The sequence below is a fragment of the Ictalurus furcatus genome, chromosome 28 (genome assembly GCF_023375685.1).
Source record: "Ictalurus furcatus strain D&B chromosome 28, Billie_1.0, whole genome shotgun sequence".
NCBI classification, from domain to species: Eukaryota; Metazoa; Chordata; class Actinopteri; order Siluriformes; family Ictaluridae; genus Ictalurus; species Ictalurus furcatus.
Window position 1 is genome coordinate 11003305 of NC_071282.1, and position 23655 is coordinate 11026959.

Genomic DNA, 23655 nt, shown 5'->3' on the forward strand with positions numbered 1-23655 from the left:
TAGGATAATACTGAAGATGAGTGAGTGAATGAATAAATGAATTAATGGTTCACAGAGAATATCTGCATTTTAATCAGTGCAGTGTTTATACTGTTTGGTAATCCTAGAATTTATAGAGCTGCAACGTTAATGCCTTTAAAGCAAGCAGAGATTAATGTTAGTGCTAGCAAGAAAAGCACAGAGAAAGAAATCCAGCATCTGTTCTTGCTGTTCTTTTTTGATATTCCAATCCAATCTTAAGTGAGTCTGCTGATATAAAACATTTTGGCAACTTACATGACAGTGCTTTCTGGTTGATGTAATACTTTCAGTCCAACTTACTACCCATAATGTTCAGGCCTGACACTGTGTTTTTCCCCAATGGCTATATATACCCTAATGAAGCCTCACTGCCTTATAAGGCCTGGGATAGTGAGCAAAGAGCTGCTGCATTCTATGGTTTGAAATTTGGTCCACATGATCTTTCTCTCACTTTCCATCACTCCCTCCCTTCCTCTTTCCTTTCAGTCAAGGAGTAGCCTTTCAACAGTCTCAGTTCCTGATTCATGGGAATGTTGAAGGGAACTAAATGGAAAATGATACAGAGAAAGCAAAACGTGTCCCACATAGGGAATCTTAAAGAGAGAAGTCATGATGTGAGTTTTTCCAGTTCATAGCATATAATCTATTGTTCATGGTGCAGGAAAAGCCTCCATACGTTTGATACAATTGTGTCAAGATGTTAAGCTGAAGACTCAACACCCATTAATAGTTTTTGGTTTTAAGCCCACGTGAAGTCATAAAGTAAGTTTCACAAAGACAGTGAAAAAACACACAGGATTCCGAGTGATAAAGCATCTTGTTAGTACATGTTTTATTTGGAATAAATACCTTGAAGTCAATTCAAAATGCCAGCGTAAAAAAAAATATAAAATAGAAAGGTATTTACAGGACTTATTTGTGCACAGCTAGATGGATGTATACATGGTATACAAGGCAGCCCATGCAGGACATTGAACTCTTTTGCTGTACTAAAGTGCAAAAGAAAAAAAAATGGATAAAACATTCCAAGTCATACAGGAACCATCTTTTAGATGGACAATATGGTCGCTCCAAAAAACCTCACATATATATCTTTTTACTGTGTTATGCATTACATGAATTTACACTGTGTACAAAAAAAAAACAAAAAACAGTTTACCAGGTTGGCATCTGGCAGACAAACCATGCCTCATGGCATATGCCATCACAAGACATTGCTATAATAATAACTTAGTTACTGTACCAGACAGGGCTTGATTATAGCAGCTGCACCTCTGTCTCACTGGAAAGAGAGGATAACATAAAAACAAACGAGATGTTGGATGACTAATTGAGATAAAGACCCTGTCATGGAGGCACAGTTTGCAAAATGAACAGACTCTAAGGGTTAACTGTCTCACCCTGAACTATAGATAAATAGAAATTTAAAGACAGAAGACTGTTGAGATTCAGGAGAAAGATTAATATGCTAATATTGAGATAGTTGACTCAGTTGGAATCATTTTCTTTAGCTTTTATATATGTCTATGTGATATTTGGTGTTTAAATTGGTGATGCCGTACCTTGTTTTAAAAGGCATGAACGTTCTGGTCATTAAGAAATAACAATAAATTGACAGAAATTTTCTTCTACAAAATAAGGTCTTGGAGGGAATCAACAATTTCCTGCTGCTCCAGCACTCTGGCATTCTCTCAGTGTTTATTATGCCAGGAATATTCAAGTAGACTATTAAAGGAATATTCAACAGGACTAATTAATGTTTTCAAATGCTAATGGAAAATGATCAAAGCATTAAACCATGCTCTGTTTATATGAAACTTGACCCCAGTCTCTCACCAGACACTCTGGACCCTTCTGAGGCCTCAACACAAGACAGATTTAAGGAGGAAATGCAGTACAAGGGCAATTTCTGTGCTACTTTTTTCGACTCTGTGGATCGTTTCTTCTTAGTCCAAAAGATGATCGGCATATAAGTTAGCCTACATGGCAATATTGCTTTACAAAGTATTGCTTCTCTCTGTTTGTAACAGTTTTTTCTTCTTCTTCTTCATAAAAAAAAAAAAAAGATGCACCAGAACAAATAAAGTTCCGGATAGTTTAACTTTTAACTGTTCTTTGTTTGTTGAGTATACTGTTTAACAAAATGACGAAAAAGTCCACGAAAGGAATTAACGTGGAAATTTAAATACTGTGGGAAAAGGAGTCATTAGCAGGGTTTTAACGAACAAAAGTCTAGCTCCTGTGGCTTCTTCATGCTCACACAGTGATCCCTGGGAAGCACCATGCCCGACTCGGTGGCACAGCGGAGTGGGCGCCGTTTAAAGCCTTTGCCACAGGTCTTGGAACAGGAGGACCACTCACCTATATGCCATACTGGGCATGGGTCACCACAAGCCCGCAATGCACTGGGCCTTTTGGCTGGATCACAGTCTGTACCAGGAGTGCCATCTCCACTTTGGCACTGTACCAATCTCCTCTGTAGGCCATTTCCACAGGTCACTGAGCAGTCCTCCCACCCAGTAGCCGCCCACTTCGCAGGGGGTGGAGCCTCTTTGATGTAGGGAGGTGGAATTTTTTTATTGAGGGGATCGGCTTCTTTCCCAAGACCTCCCTCCTCAATGAGAACGCTGTTTTCGGCCAGAGTCCTGCCCTCCTTCTTTAACACCTTGTCCTCCTTGGTTTCTCGTTTGATAAAGAAGGAATAGCGGATGCGTGGAGGCGTTAAGTGGCCAACAGACAGCACCTCCACTGTCAGAGCTTCCCCCAGTGGCCTTACAGCCTGCAGTGTCTCTGATTGGCCGCTGGTGCCACTGTAGCGCAAAAGGCTGCCACGCACTAGGATATCCCGCTCCACTGCTGACACTATGTAGTTGCCATTAAGAAGGTATTCACCTCGGCTGTTCTTGACAGCCAGGTAGTTATCATCATTTACCATTCCCTTATAGCCACGCTGGCGGATGTCAATGTTGGACGCACCCACTGGAAGCATGACGACAAAGTTGTAGCCATGACTAAGGGAAAGAAGGTGGAAGAAAATAAGGTTAGGAATTTAATACTGAAGTGAATCTACACTTATCAAAGTATCTGAATATACAACTTTGGTTATCAAATACAAGATAGTGAAGTTTCATTTTAGATATTCACTGCATGGTTGCACCTCCAATACCAGTCAATAGCAATCAAAAAGTGCCTGTGAGAAGGTTTTCTTTCCATGACTACATTTTTTTTTGCATTCATATTTTTGGTGCATCTGACTTATTAAGCAGTGTGTATATATATATATAGAGAGAGAGAGAGAGAGAGAGAGAGAGAGAGAGAGAGAGAGCACGTGCAATTGCTCTTATGTGTGATAAGTTTCAGGAATTCTCTTTAAAAAAAAACACCATGTCTATAAAGAATAATTATCAAACATAAAACGCTCATTGAAATATTGTTTCAAAGCTCTATTTTGCACTTGACATAATTTATACAACTAGAGCTGTAAGTCTGCAACTTACAAGTTCAAAGGTTTGTCAATATTTAAACAGCAAAGTTCTCCATATTCAGAGTACCACTGCTCATGTGTTTAAGTTATTAAATCACCAACATATAGTTTATGCCTCTGAGGTTATTAGATTTTAGTAGAATTGTCTGTGATGGGGTTTAAATAGTGCCTAAACCACCACTGTATCTACTGTTATAAGGTGCTTTTGCATTTTTTTTTTATATCAGACACTGACAGTTGAATGTGTACACTAGATACTAAATCAATGGCATTAAATCATATGTGTACACAGTTATTTTATCACACTTTTTGTTTGCTATTTTGAGTTGTTGAATTAATAAAACAATGCCAAATCTTTGGTTAATTTCATGCTTTCTTCTGTAAAGAAAATGTGTCTATGGTTTAAAGGATAACCAAGGATGATCAAGCATTCATCTACAATGCTTACAGGTCACTTTAAGTAAGGTCACATCATAATTTTATGCATAAAAAAATCTGCCCTCGAGATAAGCAATGTCTCCGGTTAAGATATCCTCCAAATGAAAAAAACATATTAGTGCACTTTACTATAATTAATTAAATATGTCATATTTAAGTATTTAATATTGCCCAAAATACAGATTTCATTGTGACATATTGTGGTTACAACAACTGACTGATTAGACTGCTTCTCACTCGATCCAATATCATGCAAGAAAAATAGGCCAAGGTCATGAGCCTATATAAACGACACACTTCAGCACACTCTGCACTACACATCGAACTTCTGTACACATGTTGCAGTAGTATGCAAGTGTACAATTACATCTGAGGTCTGAATACCCATGTGTACAATGTTGGTATTCAACTCCTCACTATGCTTACAACTAAACTCTACATACTGCACTAAGTCTTTGTAGGTAATACACAAACTTGTGCTCTTTAGTTTGTTGAGAAATAGAAAATTACTTTGAAGTCACTATGAAGGAATGTGATTTGTCTTCGGTCTGTACCATAATTGCATTTAGGACAGTTTGGCCTGTTTTGCATGAACGTCTCTGTCTAAAATAGTCTCACTGTATAAATGATTAAGACAGAAACATGTGAAGGCATGATCATGATCTGAACCCCTAAAAATCTACATTTTATGAAATACAATGCCACGTGAGATATGACTTCTAGGGAATATCAGATAATATGAGTGTAATGCAGGCTACAATCATAACTTTACATGCCCTTACTACAGGAACTTACATGGGTTTTGTGAAGAGGCCAGAAATCTTCTTGCAGCTCTTACTGTCCCCTCCACAGATGCCACACTTGTCAAACTTCTTGCTGGAGCCGAGTTTACCGTCACATCCTGCCTTGCTACATTTGCCCTGAACACAGACTCCTGAAGAGTCAGGAGAACATGGAGTCCCATCCACAACCTGCACAGGACAGGAGAAAAGAAACTGTATAATGCTGATTGCTTACAGTTCCTAAATCTGTAAGGACCAGTTTTCTCTACCAAATCATCAAGGCTTTGTAACATGGAACATGCCTTTTACATTAATAAACTAGTTATCTTCTGCATTCTTTCTTGAGTGCTGTATTTTCCAATGTCCCACAATATATCCTCCTCCACAGTAGGTGTGCAAATCTTTTCAACTGATCCCAAATCAGTGTTAGCTGTCTGTGAGTGAGTGCCTAGTCCTGATATGCCTCATGATTCTGTGGAGGCTCAAGCCACACCTCTGTATCTCACCCCTGATTAACCCCTTGTCCCTTACTATCTCTTCCATAATTCTTTTTTCTCCATCGACCCTGACAGCTATGAGAAACTAAAGGCAATCATGGGATGGTCAGGGAACCCATTCCCTGTTTTATGTCACTTGTCTACATTATAGGTTTACATAATATGCTTGTATTATTTATTTCATTGCTCTCTTACAAAAATACAATCTTGTACAATCCTAAAAAACTTTAAAATTTAAAACACATAAGAGAAGATTTTATTATTCATGAGCCATGAAATGTGTCCTTCAAAACATTTACAATGAAACATAGATGTGGTTTCTTTTTTTTTATTCCACCCAAAGCCATATATTTTAGGCCTGCAGACTTGACCATCCAAATGAATCATTTTTATTCAATTTTATGTTAATTATGTTCATTTTTTAATTTTTTTTATGAGAGAATGTTAAAACTTGAAAATGAAGTATAAGCCTGCATTTCTCACCTTGGGAGAGAGAACATAGAAGTAGCCTGTTCCATTAGCCCTGCATATCAGCTTACACTGGTCTTTAGGGGAGATGCCTGAGTACTTAGGCACCCACACCACAGAGGGTGTGAGGCGGTTGGTGTTCAGATTGAAGCCATTGAAAGCCTCGCACTGCTCCTCTCTGTAACTCTTCCCTGTGTGAAAGACATGTAAGAAAAGATGTACCCAAGAGTTCTTTATAAAAATAATCTTCTAAAACTAATGCTGTTTCCTATGTGCAGTTCAGGTGTCATAATTTTAAACCCAGGATCATATTTAATATTTGTAATTATATCTAACATCTTGTCTCAAATGGCTAAACAATTGTCATGTCTGTTACCAGGCAACTTACTGCGCCTGCACAGAATCAAAGCAAAGTAAATACAAAGTGAAGTTATTGCAAGACAGATTTGAAGATGCAGAGAGAGGTGTGAGTGCAGTGGGAAAGCAAGACCTCGCGCTTGCAGGACAGTACTGGCGACAATTGAAAAGTCGGTAAGGTTTGTCCAAAAAGTCACTAGATTTGTCGCTAGGTGCTTTTTTTAAAAAAAAAAAATGGGTCTGAAGAGTCGCTAAGTTGGCAACACTAGTCTGCAGTGACAGCTAGATAAAATGCAGTCTAAGCTCCGCCTCTCCCCAGCAAAAAGTAAATACAGAGGGAGAGGGAATGCAGTGTTTTTCCATTTATGCACATTCTAGTTGAAAAGCAATAAAATACAGAGTACCCAAATGATGTCCTGTCTGTGTTTTTTTTTTTCTTGAAAACAATTTGCACCCCCCTTCCGATCTCTAACCCTAACACCCCCCCCCCCCCACGGTTGAGAACCACTGATTTAGTAGATTGTTTTGAAGCTGCTTGAAATGTATTAAAATTTCCTTACCAGTGTCTGAGCATGGTGTGAGGTTACAGGACCGATACTTCACCCTCACTCCCTGGCAGTATTTGCCCCCATTGTCTGGCAGTGGATTATTGCACTCTCTCTTTGCCAGCTGCACTCCACCACCACATGTCCTGGAGCAAGGCCCGAATGTCCCCCATTTACCCCACTTTCCATCCACCTAGAGAGTGTGTGTGTGTGGGGGGGGAGGGAGAGAGATTTATTTTCATAAATCAAATTGTCAGTTTGAGGTGTATTTACCACATGTGTAAAAAAAAATTACTAATTTGTGTCTAAAGTTTGTGTAAAGTGTAGCTTCCAGACTCAAAGTGCTTGAGATACAGCCTCTCTTTGATGAAAATGAGAGCACACATATATTTTAATAAACTAAAAAGTATTTTTATGAGGACTGGATTGAAATAAATTTTCGTATCCACTGCGGTTAGCTGTTTTCCAAATTTAATAGCCAGTCAACACTTTCATGTATGAAACTCCACCTGAAATGTACCTGAATAAATCTTAAATACATACAATACAAATGGATTGTTTAATTTAGTTATATTGGTGGGACAAGCGTCCAACAGTTTCTGCTGCAAGGACACTGTGGGCCAGCTGTTTATGTGTGAGGAGGCCCACCGCATAATGAGATTCAGTGTGGTTAAGAAAAGTCATTATAATTAGTCTAACAGTGATTTTCAATTAAGAACTTCATAATTAATAAACCAAAATAATATGTAATAACATGTAAAGTAACAAAGTTAACATACTATAAGTAATGTACTATGAACATTAGTTGAACAGTGGATAATGCAGAGTTCATTATTTGGCTTATTTGCATTATTATTTTAAAAGCATTGCTTAAACATTAATGTAAAATGCTACCTACAGTATGTAATCAGCCACATGTCTGATTTCTCCTTTTTTGGGCTGATGTCTCTCCTTGAAGTACACGATGTGGCCATAGGTATGTGGACACCTGACAATCAGACCCATATGTGGTTCTTCCCCAAACTGTTGCTACAAAGTTGGAAGCACACTTCTAATGTAGCATTACAATTTCCCTTCACTGGAACTAAAAGGCCCAAATCTGTTCCTGCATGATAATGCCCCTGTGCACAAAGTGAGCTCCATGAAGACATGATTTGCCAAGGTTGGAGTGGAAAAACTTGAGTGGCCTGCATAGAGCCCTGCATAGAGCCCTGACCTCAACACCACTGAACATCTTTCGAATGATCTGGCACACCAACTGTGCCCTGTGCTTATAAATTTTAGGCCATATAGCGTACATATAAGGTATAGATGCACTTTGTGAACCTGCTATTTTACCATATTGTTTAACACCAAAAGTCTTCACAGTAGCTTATCAGCTGTTTCATAATACCCAAGGTAATCTCAACCTATCTGCCACTTTTCATTGCAGCATCTGATTTTTCAAAACATTTTCTTATCTTTTCCCTATTTATCCTCTGTCAGGTTCCATCACTGTTTAATCTAGCCTTTTCCTATCTCTTATATATATATATATATATATATATATATATATATATATTTACATCAGTCTAGCTAACCCCTAACTATGTGGCTGGTAAATTAGTACAACTGCCCAACATGGCCAAATGTTACCCACATTTGTAAGTGTTCATTTCAAAGCTGAACAGTATTGTGAAAAAAATAAACCTACTGTCCTCTTGTCCACTTGTCCTGTTTAGAGCAAAACATTTCTATTCTGATCAGAGTACTATCTTCCAGGATGACCTCGCCCCATCCACAGGACACGAGGGCTAACTGAATGATTTAATGAGGATGAAAATAATGTAAATCATATGCTATAGCCATCTTAGTCACCAGATCTCAACCCAGTTGAAAACCTAAAGGAGACTTTGGACTGACATATTAGACAGCACACTTCACCATCATAATCAAAACACCAACAGATGGAATATCTTTTGGAAGAATGGTGTTTGTCCCTCCAGTACAGTTCCAGAGACTTGTAGAATCTATTCCAAGGTGTATTGAAGCTTGTGTTGTATCTGTATCTTAGTGTGTTTATGTGCAGTATACTATGCATTAGTATGTTTATGTACAGTACACAGTGCATTAGTATGTATATGTCTCTGTGTTATCACTTGACTCACCTTAGGCCTGGTGACCTCGTAATCCTCTAAGCAAACCCCGCGCATGCACAGCATGCCCTCTCCACATGATGTGCCATCTGCCCAGGGGAAGTGGCGTGTCTGACAGACAGGCTGACCGCGCGTCTTGCCTGTGCACCATAGCCGCTGGCACGGTGCCTGCATGAGTGGGCATGGCTTCGAACCAGCGCCAAATGACAACTCACACTGCCTCTCTAGACCATACGACACTCCAGGGAGAATGTCAGGTAGTGCCAAGGGTTTCTCAGGCTGATCCAATAAGCAATCACCTGCAGAATTTAATGACAATGTTGTGTCATGTTTGATTTTTGTTCTATTCAGGTTTGTTTAACACTTATAACTTACATATAGTTTTTTTTATTGTTCTTACATTACATTACAATCAGGATGGAAATCCTAAGTATTGTTTCCCTATTTAGTACAAAACTTTAATAGGCTACTTTGACCTGGGCACTACAATAGGGTTCAACATATAAGATATTCAGATGTTATTTTAAATCAGAATGTTAATTTAAAGATTACTTTGTCCTATAAACATTTAATGGAAAAAGGAGCAGCTTGGTTACATGTTATATATGCCCCCAAATTAACAAAAACTTCATGCTGATTTTTTTAACATACCAGACATTATTCGCTAATGGTGTTGATATTATCTGAGGGAGAAGTTTGACCAAATGTCTTATAAGTTCAAGATTTGTTTGACTCACATCTTTAGATTCATCACATCTGTATGTGTTTGTTTAAATGATGAAGTCTGAGAGATTGTATTAGTCTCTGAGAGTCTGGGGAACCCAAAGGCCAAATTGTAAACTGTCTAATCAGTAAAACACACAAACACTTCAGCACTGTTTGCCTTCTCCTTTTCTAGATTGTATGTATATATATGTGTGTGTTTGTTTGTGTGTGTGTGGGGGGGGGGGGGGGGTGTACACCATACTTCACAGTGACATGTGTATCTTTGAGAGACATTGTCTGACATTGCATCTGTCTCTTTAAGGAAGCTCATGCGATTGGAGACTAAACATGCACACACACCAATCAGCACAACATATTATGTGCCCAAACTTTTTGCACATGCAAGCGTAATATTTCTGGTATTCGTACTTTACTGGTATTCATTTCTTACAATGCCATACAATGTTATGTTCACTAAAAAAAATCTAAATCAAAATCACACTGTATATTATTACTAAAATGTCACAGAATAGACTTGGTTATAAGGAAGAACAAGTGAAACTGATCTAGTTGGATGTCATTTACATGTGCCTCTTAATGATAGTTATAATAATGTACGACCCAACCCTTTTTTACAATGCTGCTTCTTTCTTTCAGGTTAAAACGAATATATGCCACACCCCCACATGCTAGCACCCTGACCCTATGTCTTATTTTGTTTTATTAACTAAGTATTTATGTCTTTGCACCAGGACATTTTTCATTCATTTATTCATCTTCAGTAGCCGCTATGTCCCAGTCAGGATCACAGTGGCTCAAAAGCCTATCCTGGGAGCACTGGACGTGAGGCATAAATACACCCTGTATGGGACACCATGCACACATATTCATACTCAATCACACCTAGGGACAATTTAGCGTAGCCGTTCCGCCTACTGGCATGTTTTTAGCAAGTGAGAGGATACCTAAGAGAACCTGGAGGAAGCTCTGCACACGGACAGCAAAGTGAGCTCAGGAATTAACTTATGACCCTGGAGCTGTGAGGCAGCAATGCTACACATTGTACCACCATGCCAGCCAAGACCTTTTGTATGAGATGAAATTAGAGTAAAGGGACAGTCCCTCTACCGCATTTAAGGTAAATTGCTAAGTCTTCTATTTACCTCCTATTTCTCTGTAAAAATTATATATGCCCCTTAAATACTATATTGCCCATAGGTGTAAAAGAGTGTGTGCAGGGTGCCCTGCAGTGGATATAGGATAAACAGGATAAATTGGTTACTGGAAATGAATGAAAGAATGAATGAATGAATGAATGGATGGATGGATGGATAGATGAATGAATGAATGAATGAATGACATTTGCCCCTTAAGGAAAAAAGGCAGAAATGAGCAGCTTGGTACCAACTTGGGGTAGAGCAAATTTCTGGGCTGGAAAAATGCAAACCTTCTGACCTTAGACCTTCTGTGTGGCAATTTTGAAAATGATTTATGTTTTCTAAGATACTTTGCATAATTAATTGATTTTACTGCTCATTTAAAAACTACACATTACCCCTTTAAAAGACACACTCATATTATTCTGCATGTTGTCTGCACAGTGCTCCAAACTGACCTCAGAAGCTTGTAGAATTATGTCATATAAGGTTTTTGCTGGTATGGGAGTGAAATCTGACCCAAACTTCTGTCTGAACTTGCTTGGGAAAACATGATCTTGTTTTACCTATAATCCAATGAGAGCCAGACCACATTGGGCTGTGTGTTCTAAATCCTGTCTAATCTAAGTGAAGTGGTCTGGATGTCTGCCTGTAAAACACTGCAATGACTTTGTGGAACATCAACTGTCATTTCTGCAGAGGCAGATGTGGTGGTTTGCTTTGCTTAGCAAGCCATACATATGAAGCCCTGAACACATGTTGTATGCATCAAGGAACACTTTAATGCATATTTCAGATTGATATGAGCATGTGTACTTTACCAATTTGGAACACACTTAACATGTAGATTAATTAAAACATCACCCATCAATATTAATCATATAAATCATATTAAACTCATTGTAAACATGGATTTTTCTTTTTTCATTTCAAAAGGAGTTACAGTAGTCCTGGTTACAACCCTGACTGTAAATGCTGACAGTAGATGACAAATGTCGCAGACTCTTGTCATTCTTGCATATTTAATGTGGCTAATTATGTTTCATTAAGCTTCAATTATTACATGTCTATCAGGATAAGCTGAAGAAGGTGTGGTTCACCATTAACAATAGCCAAATTCACAGTCTGATTGATAATGGTTTAGCCACCACAGACACCCAGTCTTAACTCCCACAGAAAGTCATATATCAGTAAGATCAATAAAACCCAAAATATTATACGGTAACAATTTTCCTGGAAATAGATATATAAACAGATAATCTGTGCTGCTTTGACTTACCATGCCCGCTGTCCAGGAACTCTGTGATGATAGCAGCACTACACGGCGACCATGGGCTGGTGCGGTTTATCCGGATCAGTGTCGGTGACATCATATGATTGTCCTGCAGCTTTCCAAATACATCCTCACATGCCTTCACATTATCATGGGGCATGTTGAATACATGGCCTGTGAAGAAAAGAGAATTTTGCATTCCTTTCACTGTGCCAGTTGTGTCTGAATCATCTGCAAACCTCTAATAAACCAATTCAAATTTTTTGCACTTACTGTAAAATCACCAACACTTCTGCTCTCAGGTAATTATCATGTCAGCAATCAAACCACAGCTATGTGACTCATGCCTCTAGTACCTCCAGCACATCTAGCAACTCTCCCTCATTTCCTACACTGGCCTTGTAAACATACTTTACCAAAACCAGAGATAGAGCTTCCCACATGGAAATAAGCAACTCCAAATGGGGCTCATCGTCTTACCTTGGCTGTTTCTCAAATATCCACACATGAGCCTTAGGGGGCTTACTTGCTCTACAGATATTCAGCACACTTTTGCAGATAGTAGGTTTCAACAGATGTTTAATACAATTGTCAAGTGGTGCCATCTGTATGAACCATGAAAGCTAATTTCACATCAGAGACTACTGATAACATTGTGACTTTGCATGTATACTAACCAAGCTCGTGAGCTGTGGTGAATGCAGATGGCAAGCCATCATCCTCGATCACTGAGCAGCTCCTCTTTGGGTCACACATTGTGCCAACATCTGCCATGCCCAAAGTGTCACATGTGGAGGCTCCACACAGATCCTGGATCAAATAATGAGAATTAAGTCGAGTTGAGAAATCAGATGTGAAAATGTGCCAAAATTCCTTGAGTAAGGGAACATTACTATGGGAAAGTTTAACTGATAATTGGAGGACTGGATGTAAATATCATAGCCAGGTTAAAGAAAACTTCTGATAAGCCAAGTTCTAGAAAATGTCTGCAAACACTCACCAGCCACTTTATTAGGAACACCATACTAATACTGGGTAGGATCCCGCTTTGCCCTCAGAACAGCCTCAATTCTTTGAGGCATGGATTGTACAAGGTGTTATTCATTTGAATATTCATTTGAGATTCTGTCTCATGTTGACATGACTTCATCACATAATTGCTGCAGATTTGTTAGTTATGCTATGAATTTCCATTCTTGCACATCCTAAATGTGCTATATAAAATTCAGTTCTGGTGACTGGGGAGGCCACAGAAGTATACATAACACGCTGTCAAGTTCATGAAACCAGTTTGAGATGACTTGTGTGTTGTGACATGGTACTTTATGTTGCTGGAGGTAGTCATTATAAGATGGGTAAATTGTAGCTGCAAAGGGATGCATATGGTCAGCAACAATACCCAGATAGGCTGTGACATTCAAATGATACTCAGTTGCTTTAAAGGGGCCCAAAATATACCAAGAAGTAATTCTCAATACCATTACACCTCCACCAGCATGAAGTGAACAGTGCAGGTTGGGTCCATGGATTAATGCTGTTGATGCCAAATTCTGACTCTACCACCTGCATGTTGCAGCAGAAATCAAGATTCATCAGACTGGCAACATTTTTCATTTTTCAATCTGCAACAGTCCAAGTTCAGTGAGCCTGTGCCCTCTGTAGCCCCAGGTTCCTGTTCTTGGCGGACAGGAGTGAAACCTGAAATGGTCTTCCGTTGTAGTAGCCCATTTACCTCATTGTTCAATGCATTCTGAGATGCCTTTCTGCTTTGGGATTTGGAATAATGGGAGATTCACAGCATGAATGTGCAGCTGAAATATCTACAGCAGTTATGTGAGGCAGTAATGTTAACATGAACCAGAATCTCAAAGAAATGTTTCCAACATCAGTTCATGCTATGAAGAACTGCGATAACAAAGGAGGGTCCTACCCAGTATTAGTATGGTGTTCCTTGAAAATGTGTCCACATTTATTTATTAGGATTAATGAGGTTCCAATGAAAGGATACTAAAATATTCACTTTTTATTACATTGGAAATGTAAATCATTGTCTTTAGAATGTTACAGAAGAATTAAACATCGGTTAAAGGGAAACATACCTAAAGATAAATAGATATAAGTGGGAAAAATATCTGCAAAGCCGACTCCAATTCAAGTTATATTAAGCTATTTAAGCAATATTGCAAAATATCGCAATCGTCTGGTTATACTGAATATCAGCACGGCTGCATTTCTTCCTTTTCATCTTCAACAAGCTTTCATATTTTAAGCCAAGTTATATTCCTGAAAAGTACTGTAGTAACCGTTTCAAACCAGGTAGTGGAATTTTATGTGCAAACACAGACAAGTTGAGTGACACAAACAGCGAAACTTTCCAGTGCAGTTATAGGAAATATAGGCACTCTTGGAACGCTGCTCAACCAATCAAATTAGTGGACCAGAACTAACTGTTGTATAAATGTGAATGATCACAAACACATAAAGAATGTACTCAAGAAGGCTGATTTTGTATTCCAGTCCACAGAAAGGCCCCATTCACTCAAACCTATGCACATGGGATTATTAAAACTATGACGCTACCAAAAAAGATCATCCGTGAACATGCGTAGCGCATAGCACGTAGCACAGCATGCTGATGCAATGACCAAAAAGAATCTTAAAAAGTCACGCATTTGTTTGTGGAATCTCTTAAGTGCTTTTAATTCACCAAGAGATATTCCAGATGCCCAGTTAAAGATTCTCTTGAGTTTCAGGGCTACATTAGGTAATAGTTGCAATAAAATGCAGTGCTGTGGGCCAAGGAAAAGAACTTTCCAGCTGACCTATATTTTGCTACCACACATTCACTGTATTCACTGTAAGTATTCACTGTACCACACTGATTGTATATCTGGTAGTGATATTCCAAAATAAAACAAACTTCTAGGAAAATGACCTGTACTGATTTGAAACATAACAATATAGACAACATAACAAATTATATTTAGTGCTGGCAACGATGCATCCAACCAATAGCAGAAGTCCTAATCCAGAGAAAGTTGGCTTAATAGCATGTGCTAAATTAAAGCTGGACAGAGATTTGTCTTCACAGGCATGCTGATATGTTGCTGTATCAGCAGTCCTAAGATGATTTGTTTGTTGGTTGTCCTAACAGTATTTGTTTAATGGCCAAACTCATTCGGGCCTCCAAGTCTCAAGCCAAATACACTGACAGGTATGGTCAGACATTAAAGAGTGTCATATAAGCTGAGGTCCCAAATCAGTGTAACAAATTGTTTGTGAGCTGCAGTTGTTGACCGTTGAAAACCAGAACCAGATGTGGGTATGTGAGAGGGAGGATGGTTATTACCCAAAAAGACAGACACATTTTAAGGAAGGAAAGAAGAAAAGATTTTTTTCTTTTATGTAACAAGCGTATGTTTTGTAACCGTAACCCAGTTCTTCCATCTGCTAACCTCTGCTGGTGTGTGAATCATGAGGAGCTGCACTCTTAACAAAGCATCTGTGGCATTTGGTGCCCTTTTTTATTAGTACATTTGCAATAAAAAAAATATTCAACCCCCATTGCAAATCAGGTTTATTGTCAAAATTTACAGACTTTCAGCTGTTTGCAATGAACAAATTAAAATAGTTCAGCACAATGAATACTTCAAGTGGTTTCCCCAAATTCAACTGAAATTGGAAATTATAATGATTTCTCCAGTTTCAAAATGATTCAACCCCTTCATGGCAAGTATCTTTAGTACTTAGTAGAGCACCCTTTTGTTATGACCTGCTGCAAACGAGATGCATAGCTTCTGGCAGCATTCCTGAGGACTATTTGCCCATTCCTCATGAGGAACAGCCTCCAGTTCAGTAATATTCTTGGGTTTGCGTGCTGCAACCACCTTCTTCAAATCCCACCAAAGATTTTCTATGGGGTTTAAGACTGTGATGGCCCTGTAAAATCTTCCAGGACTTCTTCTGCAACCAAGCCTTGGTGGAATTTGAGGTATGTTTGGGATCATTGTCCTGTTGGAAGGTCCAATGATGCCCAAGCTTCAGCTGTTTAAAGGAACTCCTGATACGTCAATGAATCCATCTGGCCTTCCACACGCTGCAGGTTTCCAGTGCCAGAGGATGCAAAGCAGCCCCAGACCATCCCCGAGCCATCACCATGCTTGACTGTGGACAAAGTGTTCTTTCTTCATTCTTTTTCTTCCAGACATACCGCTGATCCATCGTGCCGAAAAGTTCCAGTTTTGTTTCACCAGTTTTGCTTAGTTTTGGGATTCTCACAGAACAGACTATTTTGCAGCACGTTAAACAGTCCGTTTTTGCCACGTTTTTTTGTGTTCACACCCAGGAATTAAACTACCGGGGACAAGCTAAATGAAGTGCAAATTGAATCCCTGACAGTAGATGGTGCTTATTGAAAAGCAGAAATACCCCGGTACCGCTGCACAACTATCCGTTTCCTACACCCGCTTATCACCAAGAAGAAGAAGAAAGTCAGTATTTATGTCTTTAAGCCGTTCACACTCTTTTTGCAAACTTGATAAAGCATGTATATACTTGTGAAATGTAAGGTATTTGGTGATTTGGCCACTGCAACAAATACTTCTTTAAAGCTAAATCCTTAAAATTCTAATTTTAAACAGTATAGCCTTTTTAAATAAGTAATGATTTGACTGATATCAAAATCACAACAACAGCATTCACATACTTATGGGAATTGGGGGGGGGGGGGGTATAAGGCAACTATTGTTGTGCCCCAAAAATTTCCTGCAAACTGATTAAGTGTTGACTGTGAATAGTCTTTTTTGCGGTCAATATGATAATACACCGACACAATAAGGGGGAATTTAGCTATTTGAATAAGAGGTCAAGAATACTTATATGCAATTATATGCCAGGTGCAAAATAAATACAGTGGACTATCAATCAGTGGATTATCGTTTGGCGGGAAGAAACAAAGAAACAAACAATGCTATGTAGAAAGCAACACTGAAAGAATTAAATGGATCATTTCGAATATATGCTTGCATTTCAGTGTCGTCAAAAAATTGCCACAGTATAATAAATACACACACACACACACACACACACATATATAATATATATATATATATATATATATATATATATATATATATATATATATGCATATATAGTATTTAGTGGATAATTTTGAATCTGGTGCTTTCAAAGGATACCTTGTTTATGAGTGTAGGCATAAAGATTTATTTGCAGTGAGAATTTTATTTTGGGTATGTCACTTATGCACTCTCACTAAAATGGTGGGTTCGTGCATCTTCTTCTTCGTCTTCTTTTTCAGCTTCTTCTTCGTCGGTATGACAGTTTTGTACTTGAGCACCATCAAGTCGTACTTTTGTGGAACTTCAGTGGCTCCAGGTACGTGAACAAAAGTGTGAATTCCATTGGTCAGCTAGTTGTTGATGCGGTGCGTCAAAAAAACCCCGAACCCCTCAAGATTAAAACTATTTGATGCTTTGACGCCACGCGTTTTACACGTGGGTGTCAACACTCTCATTGACAACCACTGGGGCATTAAACAGACCATTATTCGGTGTGAACAGAGCTTAAGAAGGAAGGGTGTGACAGCCTTTGTGCTTCCTCTCTTTTTCAGCTGCCCATGGCTGGGTATTTCCTTCAATTCAAAATTTATGTCAGAATGAGTCACCTTGAGCCTGGAAACAAGTATACACAAAACAATATGGGAACTTAATTAGATTACTAAAGAATATGACGCCTTGCGGTTGTGTGCCATTAGGGAAGCTGTCAATGCCATGGAGAAACATGATATTTTTTGAACAGGCTAGCCAGCAATGTAATGTTCACTTTCACTTCAGACAAGTGCTTGATGATATGTTACATTCATAAAATAAACCATAGACTGTCATATTTAGGAGTGGATGTCAGTCTATATTTAACAGGATGTGCTCGAGTTTGACATGATGTTCAGGTAACAAGTTGTGGGTGACTGCTCCTTTAACCTGAGTGGTTATGGGCCAGTGAGATGCACTAAGCTGAGGTCAGTTGATTTCTCGTGATTCTGTAATGCCTCTCTCCTTCCAACACTTCTCCAAACGGCCTGGTAAAAGTTCTCTATTGCTGTTAAAACTGAAGAGGAAGGATGACTCTTTTTTTTCCTGACCTAATTTGCACCCAACAGTCAAAACATACCAATTTAATTAATTATGCTTTTTAAAAGCATAATCTGTTCCATATGTGCCACCCTGTCTCAAACTGTCATGGCTGCACCAACGGGTGCTGAACTACACTACCCATCAGCCCCAGCACATCACATGTCTCAATCACTCTCACCTGTGTCTCATTATACCTTGTTAACACCACTTTTTATGTTCTAGTTTTTCAGTGTCTTACAGTAATTTCTGTTGTTATTGTTATAGTTGTCATGTGTGCCACAGTATCGCTTGTAGTCTGTATGTTTTTGTCTTATATCCACTGTTTATGCTTCTTGGTTTCACAGTTTTTGGTTGCTTTGTTTGTACTTTCTACAATAAATTATATGCACTTGCATCTACCTCCACTTACAATCCCTGACGCAAACACTCTCTATTTGTTTTAATAACTCGTTTGATCTATGTAAATGCCACCCCCATTTTTTTAAACACTTCTTAAATTAAGCGTATTCCTCTAATGCTAATAAAAAGACTGAGGTCCTTGTGTAGACACTGCTTATACATGAGCCTACTACTGCAAATATGACATAAATTGAGTCCTCTGAGCTCATTGCCTTATAGTCAAATGGGATCTGGAGCTTAATAAATCTGTTATGAGTCACCACTGAAATGGTAAGATGACATATTCCGTTCTGCCTTTGCATGTTTGTTACTGCACGCTCCAAAAAGCCTCAAATAATCTCTATGGAAGTCCCCTTTTACAAGTTTGTATAACATGGTCTGTAATGAATTGTATGAGGAATGCTGAAAAAATCTTCGAGAAAGTGAGTTCTGTGATGTGGTTCAATGTGCCAGCTAAGTGTAGTTTACACTGTGCTAATTACTTAGCACTCAGAGCTTTTACAAACTTTATAAATATGCATTTATCCCAGGCTAGGGAAAAACACTACCTCTGGAAAATAAGGTCATTTTCACAAATAATAACTGTTCCAAGTGCACTAGATGCACTTGAAGAAGAGACTTAAGTGTGAATTATATATCAAAAAAGAAGCATCCAGATACTATAGCAGTAATTACTATCCTGTTTCTGGAGAGCTACCACCCTACAGAATTTAGTTTCACCCATAATCTAACACACCTGCTTCAGCTCATCAGTCTTCTTTATTAGCCACATCAGCTCTATTTGATGATAACTTGAACTGATTTCTGTATATGGGTAGAGCTTGATTAACAGGGATGGTGATCAGTGCTCTGTAGGACTCCCCCTTAACCACAATCCCAGTTGGGAATGATCAGAGTCCTTCATTACAGATACCCTCACTCCCTTTGCTCACGTCTTCAGTGGTTCTATGTGGTAGCTATAGACTTAAAAACATTATTAAGCATTATTAAACCTGTTAAAATGCCCTTTTACTAAGTTGCCTTGATATGTAGAAGTTGCAGTGCTTGCCATGGGCCAATTAAATAAATCACACTCCTCATTGGCTTAAAGGGCGCAACCTAGAGACAACAGAGTAGATGAGTCTGAGGAAGGAGCTTGTGCTAAAAGTGCTGGTGGAAAAATGGGAATAACTTGGAAGAAATGTTGCAGAGCCCCAGAGAGTGACTTTCTCATGCTACAGCTGGAACGGGTTTCTACAGCAGGTGGGCCTTGACAAGGTGGGATTTAGGGGTCTCTCCCTCTCTCTTTGGTAATGGAAAACAGGCTTTTACTGAGATGGGCGGATGGGGAGAAGGGACATGGGAGAGAAGGTATCAGATCTTTCCCAGCTGAACGTGTGGTTAAAAGAAGATCCCCTAGAAATGGGACATTTCTTTGGGTTTCAAATGATACAGCCCTACACAAAAGCCCCATTTACCTACTTGTACATGGTGACCACAGCTGCAATAAGCCAGTGAAGTTATTTGGTTATCTGGACTGTATTATGATCAATATGATTATATTGTTTTGTAAAGTCTTGAATTCTGGTGAAAAACAAAATCCCTAAACATGACAAAAATATAACATAAGCTTTCTTTTAACATTACTAGAATGACAAAAGGCATTAGCTAGTGTGTGAGAAGTGCAGTATATCAGATTGCATGTTGGAATTCTCAGAGGAACCAAGGCCTGGCTCCTGTCACTGTCTGTTTAAGTCGTTCACAGAGTACTGTTGAACCAGATTTGTACAGCTCTGAATGCTTGAACTAACTAGACTATCCACTGAACTTTGGATCCATGTTTATGTAAGCTACACTACTGAATCTCCCTCTCCCCTGTGGACCACAAATGATTTATGTAGTCCAATATGTCCATGTCCTTAGAGGGCAATAACTGCAATAACTGAAAAAAATGCATGCAGGAACAAGCTGCACTTGGGCTCTGACACTTTGCTGTCTCTCAGCAGAGAAGAAATGCTAAATCTTCAAGATCACTGGCTCAGGCCACGTGTGACTCAGGCGCTTAGTTAGGGGAAAAAGTCTGGTGTGTGAAGGACTGGCTGAGTGCCTGCACATGTGGGCGTTCCTGAGCAACAGCTGACAGTGAATGCTGACTTCAGTGTAGGTTTGTTAGGGGTGAATCAGTGCAAAGCATTACTCTTCTGCATGTTTTAAACACAAACTGTAGAGATTGAAATCTTGAGCACTGCTGCTGTGAATATAAACAGGCACAGATATGAATGAGCAGTCAAATGAAGATATGCATAATGTCTGTCCTGTACACATGACTGTAAAGACAGCATGTGAGACATGCATATTCTGCGTATCTACATGCTCTAACTATGATTAAAGGGTTTTCTGTTCATGTCTGTGTAATACTCTACATAATTTAAAGTAAATTATCTAAAGCGGACGTGCTACATTGGTGTTTTGTGTATTTCTTAGGTGCACAATAAGATCCATATTCAGTTGCCAAAGGAGGCAGTAACTTGTAGTCATAACTGACCATTTATAACATTTCATTAACCCAAAGAGTTACCCTGAGGGACAAGAGATATACACTATTTGTACCTTGTACATTGTGCAACAATACTCCAGTGATCAGAGTGGGTTTAGTTCTGATGTTTCTTTCTTGACTGAGACTAATTATGAAGGACAACACTGAGTGGGTATGTATTTGAAATTTTCACGTGATGCACGTACATAACGGATAGGTTAATATTTATATTAAGTCACATATAGGAAGCAAATTCACAAATGCTTATAAACCAATTGACATGATGGCTGCATCATGAATACGGATATCACGCAGCTTTTCCTCACCTCTCTGGTGAATAGGATGGCGGTGTCCCAATACTCCGGGTGCTTGTCGCTGTTCTTGTTCATCTTCTTTTGCCACGTGCAGAAATTGCGCAATGTCATGGCTGCGTTGCCGGTCACCTTGGGCCCTTTATCCTCGTCGGTAATCACTAGGAACTTGACCACCACGATGTTAATGGGGTTCAGGATGCTTGGGTGTTTGTAGAGGCGAGCCGCCACTGCCATGAGTGTAAGCACGTAATGCCTCAGATCGTCACCGTGGAAATTGGCCATGGACTCGTCGGCCACCACAAGCGTTTCAACGTACCGAGGCACCGATGCGAATCGCTTGAGCCGGCTCCTATGTGCGGTGGTTTTATCGCCAGCATTAGCTTCGTCGGAGCGTTTAAACTTCTCCAGGGACCGTGCAACCTCCAGTGTCGGGCCACCGTCCACGCCACATCGCGTCGTGCCGTTGCCTCCAAGCTCGGCGTTGGCGCGTCGTCGCAGAAGGTGCTCGCTCTCCGCGCTCCGGCGCGCACCCGAAAACACGGAGTCGTCGCTTGCCGGATTGACAAAATATTCCCAGCCGTCGTATCCAAACGCGCCGTGCAGGCCGTCGCACAGACTGAGAGCCACGTACGAGAGTGGATCTGAATTCACGGTGCCCGCGTAGAAACAGCGCCGAAGGTCCGCGCGCTCGGACACAAGGGGCATACCCAATGTCGAGAGCGTGGGTGCGATAAAGCTAGAATCCGCGTGCAAGTCAAGAACAAAATCCTGCCCAAATGCACTTATTTGGAAAGCCACTTTATTCGGCGGTGCGCTCATTTCAGAGCCAACGAAGTTGTTATTTGCATAGTCATGATTATCCACTCTGACAGGTTCGCACAGTTGACTCTGCATGGAGCGCGCAACTTTGCAAATCACAAATAAAACGTTCACAATAAGCACAGCCCTTGTGAATAAAAACATGATTGCATATGCAAAATGCTATAAGATTTATACGAACCAGTAGGGACAGGACGCAATGTTTATAGCTTCCTGCACAGGCTTCCTGCACAAACTATATTGCTGGACCAGTTAAAGGTGCATTTAAGAATAATCCGAATAACGGAGACGGACTAAAATGTCGTCCGCGAACGTTAGATCCATTCCCTTCTTGCACCTGGATGCTCAAACGTCCTTCCGCGTGTGCCGGCTTTATGCGCGCAGGTCATGTGTAAACAGTGAGTGCCTGTCACCGGAGCTTTTGAGGAAGGTCTTCAGTTGAGCTGATTGGCTAGCGCCTCTCTGCTCGCGACATCATTGTGGCGCGCGCAGTGCAACTAAGGTGGGGCTTCCCTCCCACTTTGCCTATTCTTGCGCACTTGCAGCCATGTGAAAAATGATGAGAACAAAGGTACACTTATTATACACTTGCAACATGCCAACCCGCATTCTACCATACTAGTAAGTAAAATTAATGTGACACCATATATAGATACTTTATTTTAACATAAAATTTAGCATGGTACTTTGGGATTTGGGATGTAATCTGTGTTTCTTAAACGGTTTCAAATTTTGAAACATCTTCCTTTCTTTGCAGTGTTAGAGCAAAGAAAACATTTTGACAGTTTGAGATATTGGCAAACTGCAATGCCTTCCTGCACATTTTGACAGTTTGAGATATTGGCAAACTGCAATGCCGTCCTGCACAAACTATATTGCTGATCAGGACTTAAAACAAATCGACAACTTTATGTAAAAGTACACAACGTATAACTTTTATATTTGTTTTGTCATCAGTATGTAAAAAAAAAAAAACATTTTGGAGGCTGTCACATAAGCTTTGTCAAAAGTAAGAAGCTATGCAGATATCAAACCTTGCAGTGGATGCACTACAACAGCAAAAGACCACATCAGGTTCCACCCCTGTCAACCAAGATCAAGAATCTGAAGCTATCATGGGCACAGCCTCAGCTAAATGGGACAGTTGAGGAACACCTGGTCTTTTTTCCAGTCTTCAAATGTCTGTGCCCACAATAGCCTCAGCTTCTGACTCCACAATCCCAGGAGATCAGCAGTTTCTGAAATACTCAAACCAGCCCATCTGGTACCAACATCCATGCCATGTTCAGATTCACAGAGATCACACTTTTACTTCATTCTGATGTTTGATGTGAACATTACCCCAAGCTCTTGACCTCTTTCTGCATGATTTTTTGCATTATGCTGCTGCCACATGATTGGCTACTTAGATAAGTGCATGAACATGCAGGTGTACAGGTGTTCCTAAAAAATAGGTAATTTTGAATTTTTACCTATTTCACAAAATAGGTAATTTTGAATTTTATGGTCGCAACACGTCTCAAAAAAGTTGGGGTGGGGGCAACAAAAGGCTGGGAAAGTAAGTGTTACTAAAAAGAAACAGCTGGAGGTTAGATGG

General features: G+C 39.6%; 1 protein-coding gene across 1 annotated transcript; it reads right to left on the bottom strand.

Moving 5' to 3' along the window:
• Nucleotides 1-836: 836 nt before the first annotated feature.
• Nucleotides 837-23345, bottom strand: adamts15a (ADAM metallopeptidase with thrombospondin type 1 motif, 15a). The gene is made up of 8 exons (XM_053618063.1): nucleotides 21252-23345; nucleotides 12540-12672; nucleotides 11869-12036; nucleotides 8740-9026; nucleotides 6608-6785; nucleotides 5706-5881; nucleotides 4739-4914; nucleotides 837-3032 (listed from the first exon to the last, which is right to left on the bottom strand). The coding sequence occupies exons 1-8, from the start codon at nucleotides 22200-22202 to the stop codon at nucleotides 2228-2230; spliced, it is 2874 nt and encodes a 957-aa protein (XP_053474038.1). The 5' UTR covers nucleotides 22203-23345; the 3' UTR covers nucleotides 837-2227.
• Between the last annotated feature and the right edge of the window lie 310 nt (nucleotides 23346-23655).